Here is a 22,480-nt window from a genome sequence, read left to right as displayed (position 1 = left end):
ATGTTTTCATTCGATAAACACAGGTGAAATTTCTATGTACGATAAAAGGCGCTTAGGAGGAATCAGTCATTATGCGGAAAACTATTCTTATTCGAAATCTGAATTTTCGTCTACTGGTGAGAACCTCTATTATCTGATGATAATTTAATTTTACCTTTCATTTCTCAATTTTATTTTACTTAAATGATTCAATATTTGACCTGGTTATATTTTGAGAGCTGACCAGTACACAGTGATTAATTTGCTTGTGTGATTTGATGCTCCAAAAATGTGTTCAGAACACCTATTCATTACTGTCAAGTGAAAACGATGGTTCACTTCGAAACAAACACAAATTGATTGAGTAGAAATGATAAATCGAACGAATCCAACTGAACACATTTAGAACAATAAACGATGTTGTGTGAGAAATCATTTTGGATTATTAAAGCACATAGACTACCAAGTTACATTTGATGACGTCCGATTGTTTTCTTTAACTTACTTCATGAAGAATGAATGTCTCTTAGTCACTATCTGTGAACCACTGTGTGTATTCATCACATTTTTGACTATCATATTCGTATGGATCTAAAACAGCCATCAGTAATAATAATGACAGATGATAAAAAGTTACCATAAATAGTGCACTGGTATAACACAATTGATTCGACCCGGAACAACTGGAACATCAAAATGAAGTTCACTCATTTTGTTCAGTTACTGCATTTAGTGACATGAAAGTTGAATTTCTGAGTCATAATTAGTTCAATTGATGGAACACTGTTCGATTGGAATAACACAATCTCAGAAAATGGTTTGATATGTGTATTGTCGTTTAGACATTACCGGTCTATTAGATTGTCTGAAGCTTTTAAAATCAACGCTTCAGAAGTAAAATATTCTTCTCAGTTGGTTGGATTGAAACATTCATCATATCGTTGAAATAATGATACGTCTCCTTGGAACTCCCATTTAATTGAACCGGTTTACTTAAATCTTGAAAGAAAGATGGTAACTCGTGTCCAAACTCATTCTCTATGGATATTCATTATACATTTATGTAAAAACAGAAATATTTTTATTTTCATCATTTCAGGGGAATTATTAGCCGTCAGAAAGTCTTATTATCAAAAAGCTGATGATAAAAGTATGTATCCATAAAATGATTATTTGATTACACATGAAATATTCAAACATCTACACCATCATTCGCAGTACTTGCGTACACATTTTCTGTTCATTTTACATCACTGAATTCTTTTCAAAAACTGACAGAGGTAATATAGTGTCACCATTCCAGAAAATTAGGAAGGGGGGAATTATATTTGGAGTCCATCGATTGTTTGAACACATTGATTGAGAGCTGAAGGACAGTTGACATAATCAGGAGCACACTGGATTTGACGTGTAATAAATAAATCCGTTTGAATAAATTAGGTAATAAACACATTTCAATTGTGGATAAACGAATGCAGAGATTCATCTTCGGCTCCAGGCTTCAATGCTGCTTGATCAGATGTCTGTATTCTGAAATAAGTAAATTTGTGTTACTCACCACACGGTCATTCATAAGAATTATTCATTCAAATTAAGAAATCACCATGACGAATAATCTGAAGCTATTCATTTTCCATCGTTACCGAACACTGATAAACCAATGCGTTGCATAACCGACTAAGTTACCATGCTCTATTTGTTAACAAACAAACCACAGCCAATGCCATGTTTACTAAGGGTCGATTTTTCCAGCTGTAATTATAGAGAGTGTTGAGAAATGTCAATACCTCCTCGACTATCAGATTTAATTGGAAGCCCGATGATTAATTATTTCGATATGAAAACGAGGTTGTAATCCAGCTTCGGAACCTAATTATCTGACATTTATATTTAAGGATGCTAGATTGCTTCATTTTGCACGACGTTCACTAGATTATACTTATTACGAAGTCTACCGGAGAAAACATTTGAGATGACAAAGAAAATAGCTACCTAAAACTGATCACTTTGTACGTAGGCACATACACTTTGGCATGCAACAATAACATGCTAATCACTAATACCCCAAATTCTAAATAACGATAGTCTTCTGCTTTTAGTTCCTGCATTCAGTATAACTACTGCGATAATTTGGAATGGGAATATAATATTCCATTATGAGAACGTAAGTTGCACAATTGAATAGTAATGTAGTGTTGTTTGATGTTTTTGGATTATTATCTTACTTTGCGCAAATCAACACTGTCGAATGCAACAAGATACATTGAACACGATAGAACGATATCAACATATTTTAACGTGCACACAGACTATAAGACTCTTTTCATAACTCCGTAATGACACACGTTAATCCAGCACTTGTTTTAAAACAATAAATTATAGGAAGTGACAATCTGACATATTTGGGCCGATTAAGGACAAACAGTGTATTATGTAGTACTTTCCAACACAGTTATTTTCTGTCAAGCTTAACTACGTCTTCTGAAGTTCAGCTAATTGAAAATTTCATTGTCATATAATCTGTGAGATAAATTGTTAAAACCTTGATCGTCTCTCACTGTGTACTTGTTCGAATGTCAGCATTTAATACTTCACCAATTTGAAATACAATAGATGCGTGATGAATAGAAAGGGCAGATGAGTTGAAGGATTTCATTTGTGTTGAACTGAATCCAATTTGGTTGCTTCGAGGTAATCAGGAATTGTATGTACGGTGATGGATGAAAGTGAGTACATTAACAGAATTCTTCCACATGACAACAAATCCACGTGCAGCAGCATTGCAGTTATTCACAATCACACTTCCGTCAAGTGACGTTGATATTCATTTCATAGTGTGGCGCATCATTGCATGATAGATAGATCGTCCACTGGATCTCAGTAAAGTTTACAACTGAAGTGAGTCGGATTATCTTCATAGACCACATGAGGCACACTCCTGAGTACACTGAGGAGATCAATGTGTTTACTGTATAACTAGTTGTCTTTGTGTAAAGTGATGTGAATGACGACACATTCCTTCAGTGATTGGTTGGCTTTGATAAAGGTGGTTGTGTGTTGACAAACCTTTACTCAAACTTCCGTTACTTCTTTCCAGGTTCCTACGATAATTGGTGAAAGCCAAAAGTTATCGATTATTGCGGCTAATATTGATTGCGGAGCAGGTAACAAATGTTATTTGCATTGTGATTTAAACCGGACTACACATGCAGTCATGTGTTAGCCTAATATTAACTTCTTTATGTACCCTTTGATCACCACGTCAATACAGAGATTTACTGTATTTCGTCATAGTGATCTAATATATCTTTCTTACAGTCTTCATCATTCAGTAGTTTCGCGTGAAAACAGAATCGTCGAGATGTCATTAAAGTGCTGATGAAAAGTTTTGAAATGAAATCTGAATGCTTCTGGTTAACACATTTTCCAAACACTACTGTTTATTGAGAATTCAACGTAGATGATGTGTTTACACATCTTGAATCAAAGTTTTAGTATCATATTTGATAATAAATCAAGATGTAAACTACTCCTGAAAAAGCCGCGTCCTTTGATCAAGTCATTATTACAGTGAACCACTGAATTCATCTGAATTTAAATCAAGTATCTGTGTCTTCATTTGAACGACCGTCAGTCTTGTTAGTGTCACATAAACGATTGTCGCTGTTTTGATGTATTCGTATTGCTGTTGTTTCTGTTTTATATGTTGAATTCCGTAAACATTGAATTTTACGACTCACATCCGCTGACACACACCTGAATAATATAACTATGATTTGTGACTATCTTCGTCATGAATATTCAGAGTATTCGTTCCCTTTTTTAACAGTCGCTCGTCAAACAAAATCTCAGCTGTTTTCCTCTTTAAAATTATTTTTTTACAAGATGAGGAAGAAAATGTAATATATGTTCCTGGAAAATGGATCCAAAGTGGAACGTTAATGGAGTTTGAAGCTCTCGGTGGTATGTTAAACCTTATTGTATCAGTAATGACTATTTTCACAGTTGAATGCATCAATTTTGTTTCCAAAAATTAAAACCTTCATGTGCATATTCAGTAAATAATTAAGTGAAATTTAGCTACTAGTATCAAATGACGTTGTTCTATTCGTGGATTCTTTGTTGATTATTTGAAATGATGAAGGATGGATGGCCTTCACGTCCTCACGTGGAGGTGATGACAAATTCCTAGTGAATGAAATAGTCTCCTAATTTTGAAATCATCATTATATCATCGAGTTATAGTTATATTTTTTCTAATTCACTTATCTTTTGTTTGATAACTTGTTATGCAATCACATCATTCTTCCCACTGAAGATTGTCCAAAACACGTTTCGAGTGAAGCATGTCACGGCGCAACAATACCAGATACAACGTGCATTTGGTGTGAAACAGCCAATATGTGCATCACCAGCAATGATAAGGATCTTCATGAATTCAAAGTAAATGGTTGCAAGAATAAAGTAAGTAATTGATAAACTTCACAGATTGTTTTCAATATCACCATATTCTACATTGTAAATCTATTTACTCGGAAGAATGTTTAATTGCTACGAATATTTAGTGATTTGTATTCTTATCTTAGTGCATAAATCAAGGTATTGTATACGTTGACGATGTTTAATCAAATATGAGTACGCTGCTTTGTTTCCATGTGGACATTCAACAATCAACAGAAGCGTCGTTTAACACGTCTGCTTGAACAAATGTTAATTCTTCTGCTCATAGAATGTGTAGTGATTCTCGACGTCCAATATGAAACCGTCTGTATGTGTGAATTGTTACTCAATTCTGAATGATGAAACATAATCTGTTATAAATTCTGCATCATGTTTGGAAAGTGAAAGTTCGTGGACTCCAATTGTTGAATTTGAGGACAGATATTCTTGACACCCTGTTGAGAAATTTGTATTCTAAATGGATTGCTTCAATAAAGCCGTCAGTTAGTTACATTGAGATAAGGTGAAACATCCGAGAAACAATTTTCATCACCCAAACAAGAGTCGTCAGTTAGTTGTTGGATAATGTGTACTCATCACATTGACTGTTAAATCGGTAGCAGATATCCTAAATCATTATTCATTGATCATATTGTGCAAATGTAAATTATGTAACTAATTGTTGAATTTACTTCTGTCATCAATACTGACAATGGTGTATAATGAATGATGAAATATTTGATATTCAATTGTAATTCCACTGTTTCCTTCTTCCGAAGAGCTCGACTGTCAACGTTGCTACTGAACCAACAACTCTAGCAACTACTGAAACTGATTTGAAGAAGACTAGTGGAAGCATTGAATCACATTTGGTAAATATTTGATATTTTGTAATCATCATACTATTTCGTTCATTTCAGAACATGACTACAGATACAACAACTCCTGCAACTACTGAAACTGATCTAAGAAATGAATTGAAGAAGACTAGTCCAAGTACTGAATCACATTTGGTAAATATTTGATATTTTGTAATCATTATACTATTTCGTTCATTTCAGAACATGACCACATATACAGCTGAACACATGGAGGAAACAAAAACACTGCAATATGTGTACATCGTTGTACCATTAGTTATATCTTTCCTTATTGTGTGCATTGGCTGTAGCATTTGGCTATGGTTCTACAGAAGGAACAGAGTTCATCCATAGTCCCCACAAACAGCTTGTCAATTGTTTTCATTAAGTCGACTTTGTTCTTTTCATTTTGTAGTTTAGTAAACACACTTTCTATTTTGTTAATCATTTCAATAAATTGAAGATTGTTTCATGGAACTGCATATCACATTGATGATTGTTTACGTAATGACTGATATCACTTTGTTGGTAGAATATAAAAATATAATTTTTTGTGTTTATGTCATTGTTTGTATTCAATGGAAACATGGGTAATTTCACAAGAGGTTACAACATTGCACTTGTCAGTGAACAGTATCGTGTATACGTGATTATGTGACCACCGAAATCAAAGATGAGTCCGTTGTAAATGTCCATTTTATTAAAGTCTCAATACTGAGAAATGTCAATCGAAATTGACGTCGTTCATTGTTTTAAACCAAACTGTCGGAATGCGGCGTCAATATTTATCAGAGCACCTCAATCCTTCGTTATTTGACCATTCACTGTTGAGTGAAAGCTGATTTTTGATTGAGATCTTGAACCGATTGATGTTAGAACATCACAATTGAAAACCTGGAAGGACTGGACGGCCATTTTGTCCTATTGTGGGACTCCTCAGCAGTGCGCATCCACGATCCCGCGATCAAGATTCGAACCCGGGGCCTTCGGTCTCGCGCGCGAACGCTTAACCAACTGGACCACTGAGCCGGCATCCAATGGTGATAGTTTCTAACATCAACCAATCCACGAAATTGCGCGACTAACTTCCATTGTACTGAAGTAGATAACTCTCTACCCGACAAGGATTAGCACCACTGGTCACGGCTGATTGACAGACTGTTGTTAATGAGGTGTTATGAATGTGTTGAATATGAAATAATTTTAGAAAGTCTAGCTGATACTAAAGTAGGAATGAAAAAAGGTGTAGAGTGAATGATGAACTAGTAACAGTTTTGCCGTAGCATTGGTAATAAGATGAGAGAAAACACTGAAGTATTTGCGTCAATAATTGATCACATTATTCAACAAAAATTGGCTAAAAATCGATCTTATTCTCATGGATTTATGAGAAACTAGTCTAGTGTGAAATAACTAGTTCTGTATTAAGTCAGGCACCATTGAACGCTTACATCAGCCTATTCAACCTTTTTTTCAAGAAAATCGTTTCACAAACATTTTTCACAATCGAACATCTATGAACACATATATAACTGTCGCATTACTAGAGGACACAGGCAATATCCGAACCGAGAATTCAACAGTTCTTCTATAAGCACAACGAGTTTAGGGTTGTAAGGTTACTTCCCCAATATAAGGTATTTGAAAGGACAACATTATTATCAGACTGATATACACATTCACATTGTGAGTGATATTCTAGCAGGTTCTAACGACGGATATTACCATTGGACAACATAACTCATAATGATGAAATAACCGCTTCGATAACGAGCACTCAGATCATCATTCTTAAAGTGTGTAGTGGTATTGGACCATAACCACACAATCCTCAAAGCTGAATACGAGATTACTCGGAAAATAGATACTCAATATTTAACGCGGAGAAATACCTAACGATGGAGAAGGCGCGAACAAGGAATTGAATGAATCGGAGTTGATCGAATGGCATGGCTCGGTCATGCAGGCGTGGTCCCTGCTAAATATGACCTTATATCTTTTATTCATATTAAATATATTGTTCTTTCTCTAGCCTAACCTTGTTCTTCATCATGTATTGGTAGTTGTTATGATACAGTGAGTTAGTGTAGACGATGATGTGACTTCCACGTGAGACCTTATAGATTAGACAGTTATATCATGACAAATCTACAATTTTAGGATTAGGTCTATTATTAGAGCAGTACTAATATCATAGTAAATCATAATTCTACAAGTGAAATAACTAGTTTTGTAAAGTATCATAGCTTTCATCTCTCCAGTTTGAATAAACGTTTTTAAACTGACTACTTTTGCTTTTAACTCTTCTCTTTATCTAGCGTTGATTTTACAAAGACATTTGTCACTTATGTTTTGAATGGAATAATACCTCCTGTAAGATCCATTTTGAAGGTTTTGTGTGTGTGTGTGAATATCCCTCCATGTACACATTTGTAGTGTGTTCCTATTGTTGTTCCTTTAGTTTTACATTTTGTTATTCTTTTTGATTCCATTCGAGTTGGTCATATTTGTATTTTATTTTAGTTTTTAATTTTCCTACACCTTCACCAAGTTTCCGTGTTTCTTCCTGAACTGCATTTCAGACAGTCAGTCAGTAACAACGTAGAACTTCGTACGTACGTACATCAGTTCGAGTTGCCACACCACCTTAACACAGAGATGCAGTTGTCGATTCAAATCCCGTAGTGGTAGAGGTAGCAAGAGTATAAGCAGTGATCGGGAAGATTAAGGTTTGGAGATGTTATTTAAAGAGTATAATTCAGTGAAATAAATTTGGAAAGAGGAAAAAAGGGACATGAATAATTCAGAAGATTAGAATTTGGGAGAACACAAAGAGTGGATGCACCTGCGCCATTGCAAACGATCTTGAGCCATGTCATTCAGGGTCTCTAACCATCGGTTGCTATCATCTGGCGGTCCCCAACCAGGTAGTCTATACCTATCAACATGACTCAGACCACTTGTCAGTGACTTCATGGACTTTTGCCATGTTTTGGTCTGGCCGCCCCCAAGCTTTCTTCCACCCTACTCCTATACCACTGAACATCGCACGTCGAGGCAGTCGGTCGTTGGGCATACGTAACACGTGTCCCAGCCATCTCAACTGATGAAGTTTCACTACTTCATCAATTGATTTGCCATCCTTACCTAGTACCCGTTTCCTAACAACTGTGTTACTTACTCGATGGTCCCATGATATACGAGCAATGTTTCGAAGACACCTATGATCGAATACTAGTAACTCACGTATATCCTCTACTCTTACCGGCCATGTTCCACTTCCATAAAGTAGGACGGGACGTACTGCTGCACAGTAAATCCGTCCTTTGGTTGATAGACGGATATCTCGCCTACGCCATAAATGACGCAAGTTCGCAAAAGCTAGTCGAGCCTTCTGTATCCGTGCTGAGATTTCGTCACATACCAGACCACAAGGGCTGATGAGACTTCCAAGATAAGTGAAGCGGTCGACACACTCAACTACTTCACTCCCTATCACTAGTTCGGGTGTCGATGTAACTCAATCCTGAAGCAACATTTTGCATTTCGAGGGAGAGAATCGCATCCCGAACATGCTTGCATTGTTGCTTAGAGTGGTCAGAAGACTCTGCATTTTGTCAGCGTCTTCGCCAAATAAAACTATGTCATCAGCATATTCCATGTCAACAAGTGAACCTCCCGGTAGAAGTTCAACCCCTGGAAATTTAGATGAGGATAGTGTTATCTCTAAAAGTACGTCGACCACAAAGTTGAACAAGAATGGGGAGAGTGGACAGCCCTGACGAACACCACTTGATGTAATCAATTCTGATGACAGTTCGCCATAAGCTCTCACTCGACCAGTTGTGTTCGAGTAGAGAGCCTGAATAAGGTTAATGTACTTCTTTGGTACTCCTTTCAGTGACAAACACTGCCATAGAACCCTACGATCAACAGAGTCGAATGCCGCCTTAAGGTCGAGAAATACTACCATTGTGGGGCGTCTAAACGTGTGTCTATGTTCTGGGGCCTGACGTAGTGTTAATATCTGATCTATACAACCACGTCCAAGTCGAAAACCGGCCTGATTTTCTCTAGTCTTCTCTTTACGAGCTTTGGTTAGGCGTCCAAGTATTATTGAAGCTAATATTTTAGACACTATATTTGTCAATCTGATTCCTCTGTGATTGTCACAAGAGGACTTTTGTCCTTTCTTATAGACTGGCACAATCAGTGATTGAGACCAGTCAGATGGGATTACGTTCAGTTCCCAAATTCTACCTAAGACCTCGGTTAATCTCATTGCTAATACTGGACCACCATCCTTAAAAATCTCAGGAGTAAACCTGTCAGGGCCTGCTGCTCTCCCTCGTTTCAGATTTCCTATGGCTTTTTCAACTTCGTAAAGGGACGGAGGACTTACATTAACTTGCCATTCAGGTTGACTGGAGATCGTGGGAAACCGAAGTGTGGCTGAAGGCCAGTTGAACTGATCCCTGAAGTGTTCTGACCATCGATCCAATCTCCTGGATTGGGAATGAATAATATGTCCATCTTTCTCTGAGATTGTTTCGCTAACGGTCGGGTTCCTAATTCCGGTTTCCTCAACGAGTCTGAACAATTGCCTGCTATTATTTATTGCCGCTGCCTTCTCCATCTCTCTTGCTTTCGCTACCCACCACTGTTCACGATCATTGCGTAGACTTCTTGTCAGCCTGCGCTTAAGCTGACTCCGCTCTTCATTATGTTCAGAGCCAGGTGGTATGAGTTTCCGAGCATCTATCAGTGCGATAGATGCTGCTGAGATCCAGTGTTGCTCTCTAACCTTCTGGTTTATCTTACTAGCAGATATCATTGCTGTTTCCACAGCTTTTCGGATATCATTCCATGCTGCATCGGGGGGGCAGCACATACATGGCTGCCTATCTGTTTTCCTAGTTGTTCCTGAAATATACTCTTAGCTTGACTATCATTAAGTAGGCCCCTAAGAGGTTTCCTTGCAGCGTCTTTCCTACGTCCAGTAAGACGCAAGCAAATACGTGCTCGCACTAGAGCATGTGTAGTGTCAGTTATTATGGCAAGCCCATCTACCTTATTCTAACTTGTGGACATCCTATTTAATTTATTTTACTTGAGTCATATTTTGACCTTGTTAATTATTCGCTTATTAGCCCTGACTGTTTTCATATGGGCGTATGTGTGTACATTTCATGTCCCGTGACTTATCACATGTCTGTCGTTTATTTTGTCCGCCTATAAATATTAAGTAATGCCTAGCTTGAAATGGAGTTGGCTTCCCAGCCATCTTCCCTGTGCGTCATTTTGTTTGGCTCTGTTTCATTCGCTCCATGTACGAAATATATGTATTGTCAAGTCAATTCTCGTTATTCGACTTATTTAATTCCGTTATTGGATAACGCGATCTAAGTCGACAATGATATACGAGAATAGGCGATAGCAATCACTCATACAATCTGAACTGGAGTCAGATCACGGGCCGTCACACATGATCTGAATCTAAGCATGTGCTCCAGAATGAGCGACAGTCTTCTATCGAGCTCCTCCATCGGTGGCTGATGGCGATGTGATATATTTGGGTCCAACGTTGGGACGAATTAGGGGGTCGCCATGTTAAAAGATGTTTTTCCTTATGCTTAAAGTTAGTATTTGCAAGGAACAGGCGATTATCTGAGCATAGCTGCAACAGACGGTCGCCATTATCTGTTCTTTGAGCCACGACACCATAAGATCCACCCAGGTGTCTTTCCCTAGAGCATTAAAGTCACCGGCCACTATTACTACATCCGAGCGCCTAACCTTTCGGAGAAGGTCGGAAAGCTTTCTGTAAAAATCATCTTTTACATCATCTGGGCTGCAGTCAGTGGGAGAATAGGCAGAAACGACGAAGAGGCAACGACGAGTGTCCCTATCTTTCCGGATTCTTACTGTTCCGTTCAGTCGGACAGCGCAAAAACGGCTGTCTACTGGGATCCACTCTAAGAGAACTAATTCTGCTCTGGGACTCAATGCTATACCTACGCCGGCGAGGCCACGGGAAGCAGAATCAGGGCTTCCAGATACACGAAGCGTAAATCGAGTCGGTTGTTTATTTTGGCATCGTGAGGTCAAATGAATGATGCTACTTGGATCCTGTATGCGCGTTTCGGAGACGCAGCACACATCGATAGCGCGAGATTCTAAAGTCCTAGCTAAGGAAGTCTGCTGTCCTATTTGGCACAGTGTTCGGACGTTAAAAGCTCCTACGTGTAGTTTAGAGCGTGGTTTCAGGAGACCAGGAATAGAGTTCCACGTACTCGAATCGTTTGCCCTAGCGATGCGAGGTGATACAGAGATATGAGGAGGGTTAGTCATAGAGATAAGAGAGGTATTAGAAGGTGTAGGAAGGATTTGAATGTGACCAACTTGGTCTCGTGTGCTGTTACGGGTATGAGGGCTGGTGTAACTTCCCGGCTGCCCACACCGTGGAAGGGTATTTCTTGGGGAACCTGAAAAAGAAATTGGATTAGTGTTGGTCTTGACGACCTGGGAGCGTGACCGCAGAGCCCAAGGGACAACTGCTTGAGGCCGGTCGCGCACGGCCTTTTTGTGGAAGGTTTTTGATGTGTTAGCTCCGTTCATCAAAGGGCCTTACCGCCGGAGACGGAAATCCGTGAGGTAAGGTGAGGTGTGACATTTTTAGGGTCGACCTTTTCTAACCCCACCCCTCCTTGTCGGAAGGCAGCATCGCTGTCATGCTGGTTGTCTGAGGGAAACACCTTACTGCTGTCACACCTCTCTACAGTCAGCAGTACGACTTCGCCCTCAGACCTTGAGTTGCTGCTTTTAGTCTTATCGTTCACCAATCGACCTGCCTGGCATGGTAGAACCTACAGGAACATATGTTCCAGCCAATATAGCTCGGTTGGGTCATCACGATAGGCAAGCCCGACCACCGCGTCAAGGTAGCAGCTTCGGTCGGAACTGCATTTATGTTATGTTTACTTGATACTAAGTCTTGGCAGCATCCATATTGGTTTGCATTGGTTTGTTCCTCCTTTTGATTGTGTTGCTTGTATTGACTGGAATTGTACATTATTGATTGTGAATTGAGGCACAATTCCAGAATTGCAAGCATTGTGTGTTATAAAGCAATCGAGTAGTATTTTTTGAACGAATCTATGCGTGATCTATCCAGACAGGATGGAATAACATTGATTTGTTGCGATTGGTAATTTTCTCTCATTCTTTATCAACTTCCTTACGTATTGTATTTTATATTTGAATCATTGAACAATTATTGGCTGAATAGCTGAGTGGTCATATTTGTTTAGGTAATAGGGTATATTTAAATTTATAATGAATTTCACAATCGTCATTTTACCCAATCACTTTGTTTTGCTTTCAACCGGGAAAGGGCGCGTATCTAACCCACATAGACAGCTATTCTTCAGTCCAAACCTTCGTTTGCACCTAACACCTCCAAGAACTTGTGCGTTAATTAAAATGAAGTATCTTTCAAATTATTAAAACAAAATTTATGTACCAGAAAATTTTCGAAGTTATAGAAGGTTTTTAACGTCATTCAGATTTTGTCTAAATGTAGTGTTAGCGATAGTAAAGGCATCGAATGATGGAATATATATGAGTCTTTTCTTTTCCTAACAAAACTTTAAACAGGATTGTAATATTGTCAGAGTGGGTATCCGTTGAGATTGCAGTAATTTTAATATTGGGATTCATGAGTATTATACTAAACAGCCGCCCTGTGCTTTCAGGTTTTTAATTGTGGCCTAGCTCAGATTGATACATGGATTCAAACATTGTCGTATTCACCATAGTAGTTTAATTTCACATCATCAGATGGATACATTCCATGTTTTACGCTATGCAAATCATCCAGTGTATGTAAATCTGTCAGAAGTGTGACAAAAGAGGAATCACAAAAATGACTTATCCTGATCATAAAATATGAATTTAGTTGTACAATACAACTGAGATGGTCAATGATTGGAGTGTTTATTCACAGCTGGAGCAAGACCATCTATGAATTGACAAACAGAACATTTGCTTTAACTTCTTCTTCTTCTTAGAAAAGTAGTAATAATTTGTAAAATGAGAATTTCACTCATCTTTGATGTTTGTATGTCGGGGATTGTCAGCCAGATAAACAGCATACTATTAGAAAATGATGTTGTTTTACTCTAACCAAGATTGATATTACACCCACGATACAGAACAGAGAATATCATATTATGCAATGAGGTGATCAATGATAAACGAAGTATGATCATAGCTAATTCTATAAACAAGGGAGGTCAACAGAAATATGTTTCTGTTCATTAGACAAACAGGTTGTTTACACTGAGATTGAAGAAGTAATCAACATGACTTTGAATATTTTATTGAATATTACAGAAATGATAGAACTTGATGTTATTCTATATTCAATGCGATGAATCACACAGAATTCTCGATATTTTTCAAATCTTATTCCTCAACAATCTGTTGAATGATACTTCGATTCCTGGAAAATTGTATCATTCAAAGAGTATGAGGTGTTATGCAGCTAATGTGATTTAGAACCGTAATTTTTGACCAAAATCACAATATTCTATAAGCTTCCTCATTCTAATAATTCTAAACTGAAATTAATCTGGTTATAATTGCCTATAGACTTCGATATTGTAGAGATTCACGAATCGATCTGGAACATTTCTTGATAGGTTCATAGTGGCATTTATGATCAGGGTGCTATCAAAAATGGCGATTCGATCTATCACAAAGTAACACATATTTAATTATAAAGTAAAGATGTACATGATGTCCAACTTCACTTACATCTGGTAGATGTGTACTACAATCAATCATCTGTTTGCTAAGATATGAATGAACAAGATGTAAGATGGTTGAATGAAATGAGCAGGTAGCTTGTAAAAAAACTTTTGCTCTATCTCACACTCGTCAATCGGAACGATATGCAGTATGGAAAGCGCATATGATTCATATATCACTGGAACAATTGTCTCCCAGTGTCATGGTCGAAAAACGTTGTAATTCAGCTATAAATTACACGACTAACCTCTTTTAAGACTGGAACCTGTATGTCGTTGAATAATCCATGTTGATTGACTTGTATTCTCCATAATATCAGTTGACTAAGTAGGTACAAATATGTCTGTTGATATAATCTTAACTGTTTAATTTATTGCTATGGCTTAAATTGACGTTGTTATTGTCATTAATGATTTTCTTTTACTACTTGCACAAATATCAGTAGCTTCAAACAGTGCATCGAAACACTATAGTTCAATACATGGTCTAATGCATACGAATGTTCAGATTAACTCATTTATACTATTAAGATGTGTTCATATTCAGATTCAAAATGATCTTATGGAAAATCATTCAGAATATTAAGTGGAGTAATGCAGCATACATGTTAGAAGTTTCTTCATCATAATCATCATCATTATCTATCGCACCAGGAGCAGTTTGGCAAGTTATCAATCCATATTTATTGCCAGATGAGTTGAAAATCATTGTTCACTAGATGAAAGATGGTTTTGGTCATGATCAAGATGCATTGTGAAAAACATTTGATGGAAGGTATACACTGGTTGAATCGGAAGACGAATGTTAGTCATTACACACGGCCTTACCTTCCCGCAACAAAATATCTTCTTACAATGTGGATTGGTTTCTTCGAATATTCATTGTACTCACTTTTACTGTAAGTTTAGTTTGTTCGATAATTGTTTCGACTTTCTTCAATATGATGACATAATGTTTATCAGTGGGATTAAAACAAACAACGAATTCTTAGTTGAACCCAGAATGAACAGTATTTTAACAAGTGGTGAGTTCAAAGTTGAAATTTATATGTTACATTCACTATTTTGATTGTCGTAATGCTGTCCTTCCAGTTAATTGATTTGTAACGATCACATTGAAATTCTCGTGATAAGATGATGTTTAGCATTGTAAACTGTGATCAAATATTGAGATGATAGAGAGAAGATCTGTTGCTCAGAAGGTTGATGTTGATGGTGTTGTATCTTTTGAACTGACTTATTGATTAGTTTCTCCATAAAGATGGTCTCTTCCATGTTCTATGTGCCGAGTGCTTGGCTTCTCTATTGGCACCCAGGCAATACAACTCCACCACAGTGATCAGAAATCGTCATTCGTTGTTCATCTGTGTTGCTCAGTATAATCATTTTGTTTTTACTGCATTTATTCACATTTGTACTTCAAACAATGATACTTCCATGCATTTTCTGGTCAAACTATTCCATCACTAAATGTCTATAGATATACTTATAATATAACATTCTCAATCAAGTAATTTTACAGTTAATTTGAGAACATCCACACCTGACATAGTTAGTAAAGAAACCTTGGATCAAAAGCCCGATTTATATGGGGACATAACAGGAGCTAGACTACGGGTACACAACATAACTGAAGTCATCTGGATCAACTCCTGAAAACCAAATTAATATATCCAGAAGAGGGATATTCAGCCTCCATGTTTACCGTGGTCCACGACTGAATCACCAGACACCTCAAATGCATGTTATAAACCTATTATTATCGAAATTCTTTTTGTGATTATCTCTTTCCTAATCCACATTGATTCTTTTTTATCGTAATTACCTCGACTATACTCTTTTTATTACATATTTTACTTGCACATTATTATTATCACCATTATTATTAGTACTATTATATTGATAAAAACGTGGAGCCTCACTACAAGCCATTTTGACCTTCATGAAGTGACCTACCTAATTCACAAATTGATAAGTCTTGTCAATTGAACGCTATACTTGTTCCTAAGCTATTCAGGCAACCCACAGTCTAGAACTACACAGCGACTTGAACACCAGAGAGAAGACAAAAGTATAAGAGAAAATACTTTATCCCAAGGTTCCTTCTTGTACATAAAATCATGGGTATTTATAGATTTTGGCGTCTGTTAAATCAACATCATTTTACAGCCAATCCGATAACAACACTTTATGCTACCGACCAATAGTAGCACGCCACGTTGGAATTCTAGAACGTTCCACCACACTCTGATTGGCTAGGACTCTTCGGCTCCTTGTGGGCCTCTGGAGGCTCCGTTGAAGTTCTCCGGAAGCCGACCCAACAACTCCCCTGAATAAGATTTCTTTCTGGGATCCACTTGAAGTTTGATAACTGGATTGCGACGGCGTCCCATTGTCGTTTTTCTTGTCCAAGGCCTCTTTTCAGTGTTCCTGGTCGTTTGCGGCATTGGTGCGTCTAAAACTAGATCTAACGGGAAAAACGGCCGGTTACTTCGAGTCTGCACCGTTCTTTTGTCCTTAAGGATTTGATTTGTGTGACGTATACATGTCCCAAAAGCTCCTCGAACTCTGTACAGTACTCTTCCCAGTTTTTGCACAACTTCGCCTGGCTCCCACCGGTTCTTTCCGACGTAGGATTTAATGTAGACTTTGTCGCCAATACTGAAGTTCCGGATACTTGGATCGTGACTACGCTCATTCACTCGTTTGGATGGCAACATGGCATCGAATACTGTTCGAATACGCCTTCCAAACATGGCTTCCGCGGGAGATTCGCCGTCTTGAACATTTGGGTTCGGGGTGAATCTATATGATGTTAAAAATTTTGTGATCACCTGTTCAGTTGTCCCTTCTCCTCCCCCTTTGAGTAATGCTCGTTTAAAAGTGTCCACAAAGCGCTCTGCTTGTCCGTTTGATTGTGGATGATAGGGTGGAGAACGAAGATGATTTATTCCGTTTGTTCTACAGATATGTTTAAACGATTCTGCGGCAAATTGAGAGCCATTATCCGTCACTAAGGTTTCTGGTACTCCGAAACTGCTAAATAGGGTAGACAACTTGCGGATCGTTTCTGACGTTGTACAATTTGGCATGATGTATACTTCCGGCCATTTAGTGAATGCATCTACGATAATTAGAAACATTTTCCCTTGGATTGGACCGGCAAAATCTGCGTGAAGTCTTACCCAGGGTCCCGCGGGCATAGGCCAACACTGAGGTTCGCATTTCGAAGGATTTTTAGCAGCTTGAATGCATGATGAACAGTTACGGCATTTACTTTCGATATCTTTGTCCATTGACGGCCAATAAGCATAGCTACGAGCCAAAGATTTCATTTTACTGATTCCAGGATGACCACTGTGAAATTGCTTGAGAATCTTGTGACGTAATAACTTCGGAATAACAATGCGATCACCGAACATAATACAGGAGTCAACAACCATTAGAGAGTCCCGTCGACGAAAATATTGCAGAAGTTCTCCGTCGAGGCGATTGTTTGGCCATTTGGCCAGGAGATAGCATTTAACTGAGCTCAGTATCTTATCACTTTCAGTTACCTTCTTGATAGCTTCAAAGGTTACTGGGAGTCCATTAACTGCGTCATCCAACACGCGATGAACATCTTCCTCGGCTTTTATATTTGCTACAAGAGTCTCCTCTGGGGTTTTCGATTGGAAGCCTATTAATCTCGACAATGCGTCAGCTTGTCCGAAAGCAGTAGTAGACTGATACTTGATCTTGAAGTCGTAACCCAGAAGCGTGGTCGCCCATCGTTGTAGTCGGTTAGCTGTATGAACAGGAATTCCTTTCTTTGACCCAAAAACCGCAAGTAGTGGCTTATGGTCTGTTATTAGGGTAAAATGTCGACCATATATCATCTTGTGGAACTTTTTCACTGCAAAGATAATTGATAGGGCTTCTTTCTCGATTTGGCTATAGTTCCTTTCGGTCGTTGTCAAAGATCTGGCAGCGTGTGAGATAGCTTTTTCTGACCCATCAGGAAAAATGTGAGAGATAACTGCGCCCACACCGTAGTTAGAAGCATCTGAAGCGACGACTATCGGTAGAGAAGGATCATAATGTGTCAATAAGAGATCGGAAGTTAAGAGTTGCTTGATTTTCTCAAAAGACGCTTGGCAGTTTGCAGACCGATCCCATCTTGTATTCTTTTGTAATAGTTGTTTAGTGGAGCACGTAGACGATGGAGATCGGGGAGAAAGGTACCGTAATGACTGACCAATCCCAAGAATGATCGTAGGGTAGTAACGTCCCTGGGTCTAGGCATTGTTTTCACTTCTTTAATGTTCTCTGGATCTGGTCGTCTTCCGTCTTTATCTATTATGAACCCAAGGTACCGTACTTGCTGCATATAGAAGTCACATTTCTCTGGACGAAGTCGAAGTCCATATTCGGCTATTCGCGTCAGCACCTGGTCAAGCTTCTTTTCTAAGTCTACTCTATCTACTCCCATAATTATTATATCATCTAAGTAAGCTGCAGCACCTGAAACATCTTGTAGCATAGTATCCATTACTTGCTGAAATATGGATGGGGCCGTCTTTACTCCGAAGGGTAGTCGATTATACCGGAATAGACCCTTGTGTGTGTTTATGGTAAGCAAGTTTTTAGATTCCTCAGCAACAGGGATTTGTAAATAAGCTTCTGATAAATCCAACTTTGCAAAAAGCTTACCTCCGTTCAGTTTAGCAAAAATATCTTCAGGTAAGGGTAATGGATACTGATGAGTTTCTAAAGCTTCATTCAAACCGGTAGAGTAATCGGCACATAAACGAACGTTGCCATTAGTCTTCTTTACTACTACTATCGGTGCGGCCCATTTTGAGAAACTCACTGGTTCAATGACACCTAGTTTCTGAAGTCGTTCTAGTTCTTGTTCAACCACTGGTAGAGCAGCATATGGTACGGGTCTCTTAGGTCGAAAAACGGAGCAGCTGCAGGCTTTAGAGTTAACAGTGCTTTGGCCTTCGTACATTCTCCCAATCCTTCTCTAAACACGTCTTGGTGTCTTTTTAACATAGCGCTTTTCTGGCTCCCCACTGGGGTGTTGTCTGTACTTACTCGTCTGCAGATGCTGTTGATAGAATGATCAGCTAGTTTAAGCGTTTCTATAAGATCCAACCCCATTAAGTCTAGTGCTGGCTTCTTAGTAAGATACAATGTTGCATTTGTTGTTACCATACCTTTAGAAACAGTGCATATCACTTCTCCGACAATATGTAACTTCCCCCGGATGCACTGTGCGCCAGCTGTGTCGTTGGGAAAATTGTGGGTCTTTCGATGTTCTTCCATGTTTCAGGGCTGATTAAGGTAATATCAGAAGCTGTGTCAAGCTGAAGGGGGTTCGGCGTTTATTAATATTCAAGGTCACATACTTTCTTTGATGGCAACTTTGTGCTCTGTTATGTGATACCAATATCTTGTTGATTGGAGCACTATATCTGTATTTCTTCGAGTAAGGTTTCAAAGGATGTTGTTTATGGGTTCTTTTTCTGCAGCAGTTTTCTTTATGACCCTTCCGATGACATTTGATGCAACGATGTTCTTTATATGGGCAAAACCTCTTATAGTGCCAACCTCCGCATGCCCAGCATGGAAATGGTGGTTTGTCGCTGTTATTTCGATAATTATGGGTACTGGAACCTTGATAGACTTTTCTCTTGACTGCATTAACGTTATGGAAAGAGTTACCTTTTTCTACCATTGAAGTATCATGCTTTAAGTTTACTAACCTTTGGCACTCAGCAGTCACTTCTTGCAGGGTCATGTTAGGGCAGTGTTCAAGTTTGCTTAGGATTCTTGTTCGGATATCAGCATCTTCGGGTGAACTCAGGCTGCAGATAAATACTAAGCATTTAAACTGATCTTCCGACATGGACGACAATCTGAACCCCTCACACTCTCGGTTCACAGTTCCTGCATGCTTCACCCAGTCATCGCCTGGTTCTTTCGTTAACTTTAGGCACTGGTAACGGATATTAAATAGCGATGATTGTTCTCCGAAGATTTGGGACAGGGTTTTGACTGTATCATCAAAACTAAAATCTCGTGGATTCTTCGGAAGAATGAAATTGCTATAGCGTTCATGTTCCACAGTCCCAAGTTTTCTAAGAAGTATTCTGACCTTTGAAGCATCATCCAGTTTGCAAAGATCAATATAAAACAAATCTTCATACTTCTTAAACCAGGACTCGAAAGTTACACCTGCTAAACCATCAAAATTAAATTCATGGATGGCGTTAATGACTGAATCAATATGTGATACTTGAGATTCACTAGGAGCAGGATTTTGCTGGGACAGGCAGAATTTCTGCATCAGGGTTTCCATGATTCTAATTTGGGACTCTTCAAATCTCTTTTCTTGACGCACCATATAGGCTTCTAATTGCTCCAAAGAAATATTCATTGTGGTTTTCATCTCCGTCGCCACTGATAAGTCTTGTCAATTGAACGCTATACTTGTTCCTAAGCTATTCAGGCAACCCACAGTCTAGAACTACACAGCGACTTGAACACCAGAGAGAAGACAAAAGTATAAGAGAAAATACTTTATCCCAAGGTTCCTTCTTGTACATAAAATCATGGGTATTTATAGATTTTGGCGTCTGTTAAATCAACATCATTTTACAGCCAATCCGATAACAACACTTTATGCTACCGACCAATAGTAGCACGCCACGTTGGAATTCTAGAACGTTCCATCACACTCTGATTGGCTAGGACTCTTCGGCTCCTTGTGGGCCTCTGGAGGCTCCGTTGAAGTTCTCCGGAAGCCGACCCAACACAAATCACACCAGCTTCAAGTATTTCCATGGTAACAAATGAGAATGTTAATCATTGTTCACATATAACATATTCAATTTCATTCATGGCCTGTCTTATTTTGGTTTTTGTAAAATATGACAATTATGATGGATCTTTAACTGTGGAGCCAGATGATGTAATAAATTGTTCGTTTAAATATTCGTTGTGTTTGCATATTGTGTGTGTGTGTACGTTTCAACCGTTAGTTTTAAGCATAATAGCCAACCAACAATTCCTCTATTTTATCACGTCAATCTCCCCTAATTTATACATTATGTTCAAGATTTACGAGTGAAAATATTTGGAGACTGGGAAACATTAAAACAGTCGTTTATCTAAAATCTTTCGAATACAAAAAGTATGAGTGTGAAAATCAGATCAGTTTGGTGACTTAATACAATTGAAGCTCTAATAGACTTCAGAGGAGAACCTCCAAATGCCCTGGTACGGCAGAGGTTGAAGTGATTTCACTCTCTCTCCAGAAATTCTCCCACATGGCCACACATATATAGACACTGTCACAGAAGTCCTACTTATTGGCGTCCCGTGGCACGGTTATTCTTTGCCAAATTGAGAAAATGATGGTCCGACGCTTTAATTCGGTTGGTGGATATGAAGGATTCACATACAGCAATTGGAAAACCCACATCGCAAACTAATGGTACGCATGAGCTCCAAGATCCTAAGAGAACAAATAGCGTGTGAACACATTGTTGGTCGTCGGCTACCATGGAACACTTGACGTCGCCCTACTGTCTTGTGGATTAGACCTCTAGGTCAAATGCTCGAGATGTGGCTCTCAAAGAAAAACACTTGATTTGGTTTGGACATTCGGACAATATCCCAACCCTCACACAAATCGAGTGATGAGGTGTGGTGCATGTATATTTGGTACCCCTTTGAACCAAAGTCAGAACACTTCTGCTAACATTACATCCTTTACAGTCCAAGTAGAAAAATATTCTACATGTAGTATTCTACGTGTACTGTTATTCAGTTTATAAATTTACAAGAAGATGAAATGTCTCTTGTTGTCTTTTAATTGACTGTGTGGAAAAGTCAGGATCTACATCGTCTACCATTATTATTCATGTGGTAAAAATACAATAACAATGTCAACTAATCTATTAATAGTTATGTAGAAGATATTACGGAGAGAGAGAGAGCTCGTCGTCATATTATTGAGAGGTAGTTACAAATCGATATCAAAATATTCATTAATAAGTTTGATGATGGACAATGAACCATTGACATAACACTGTCGATATTGGGCGATGATGGCTTAGTGATTGAAGTGATCATATTTCCTTGTTTAAATCAAAACAGATAGGTATCTACACTGCGTATAGATTAATCAGTCTGGCAATTAAAACTCCCTGGTCATTTATATCTTCACATTCATATAAAAGATTAGGCAAATGTATAAGAAGAGTTGATTGATCATCAGTCACTCAGTAATAATGTAGAACTTCGTACGTACATCAGTTCTAGTTGCCACACCACATTAACACAGAGATGTAGTTGTCGATTCGAATTCCGTAGTGGTAGAGGTAATCAGCGTATAAGCAG

The 22,480-nt window shown here is 38.4% G+C and overlaps 2 protein-coding genes across 2 annotated transcripts; one reads left to right on the top strand and one right to left on the bottom strand.

Annotated features, from left to right (window-relative positions):
• Positions 1 to 990: 990 nt before the first annotated feature.
• On the top strand, positions 991 to 5,633 carry MS3_00011097 (uncharacterized protein; the record flags this gene model as incomplete). Its single annotated transcript, XM_051219503.1, has 8 exons — positions 991 to 1,129; positions 2,079 to 2,143; positions 3,077 to 3,143; positions 3,865 to 3,942; positions 4,298 to 4,443; positions 5,199 to 5,291; positions 5,340 to 5,432; positions 5,481 to 5,633. 8 exons carry the CDS (start codon positions 991 to 993, stop codon positions 5,631 to 5,633), a joined length of 834 nt encoding a protein of 277 aa, XP_051064640.1.
• A 10,371-nt stretch (positions 5,634 to 16,004) lies between these two features.
• Positions 16,005 to 20,838, bottom strand: MS3_00000660 (uncharacterized protein). Its single transcript, XM_035730917.2, has one exon. It carries the CDS (start codon positions 17,965 to 17,967, stop codon positions 16,345 to 16,347), a length of 1,623 nt encoding a protein of 540 aa, XP_035588640.2. The 5' UTR covers positions 17,968 to 20,838; the 3' UTR covers positions 16,005 to 16,344.
• Positions 20,839 to 22,480: the final 1,642 nt, after the last annotated feature.

This window comes from Schistosoma haematobium, chromosome 5, assembly GCF_000699445.3.
Source record: "Schistosoma haematobium chromosome 5, whole genome shotgun sequence".
NCBI classification, from domain to species: domain Eukaryota; kingdom Metazoa; phylum Platyhelminthes; class Trematoda; order Strigeidida; family Schistosomatidae; genus Schistosoma; species Schistosoma haematobium.
The sequence above is the reverse complement of the archived record's forward strand: the minus strand, read 5'-3'. Positions and strand labels throughout refer to the sequence as shown.

Excerpts from the sequence above, each read along its gene's own strand:
- MS3_00000660 (XM_035730917.2), bottom strand. The coding sequence starts at position 17,967 with ATGATATATGGTCGACATTTTACCCTAATAACAGACCATAAGCCACTA.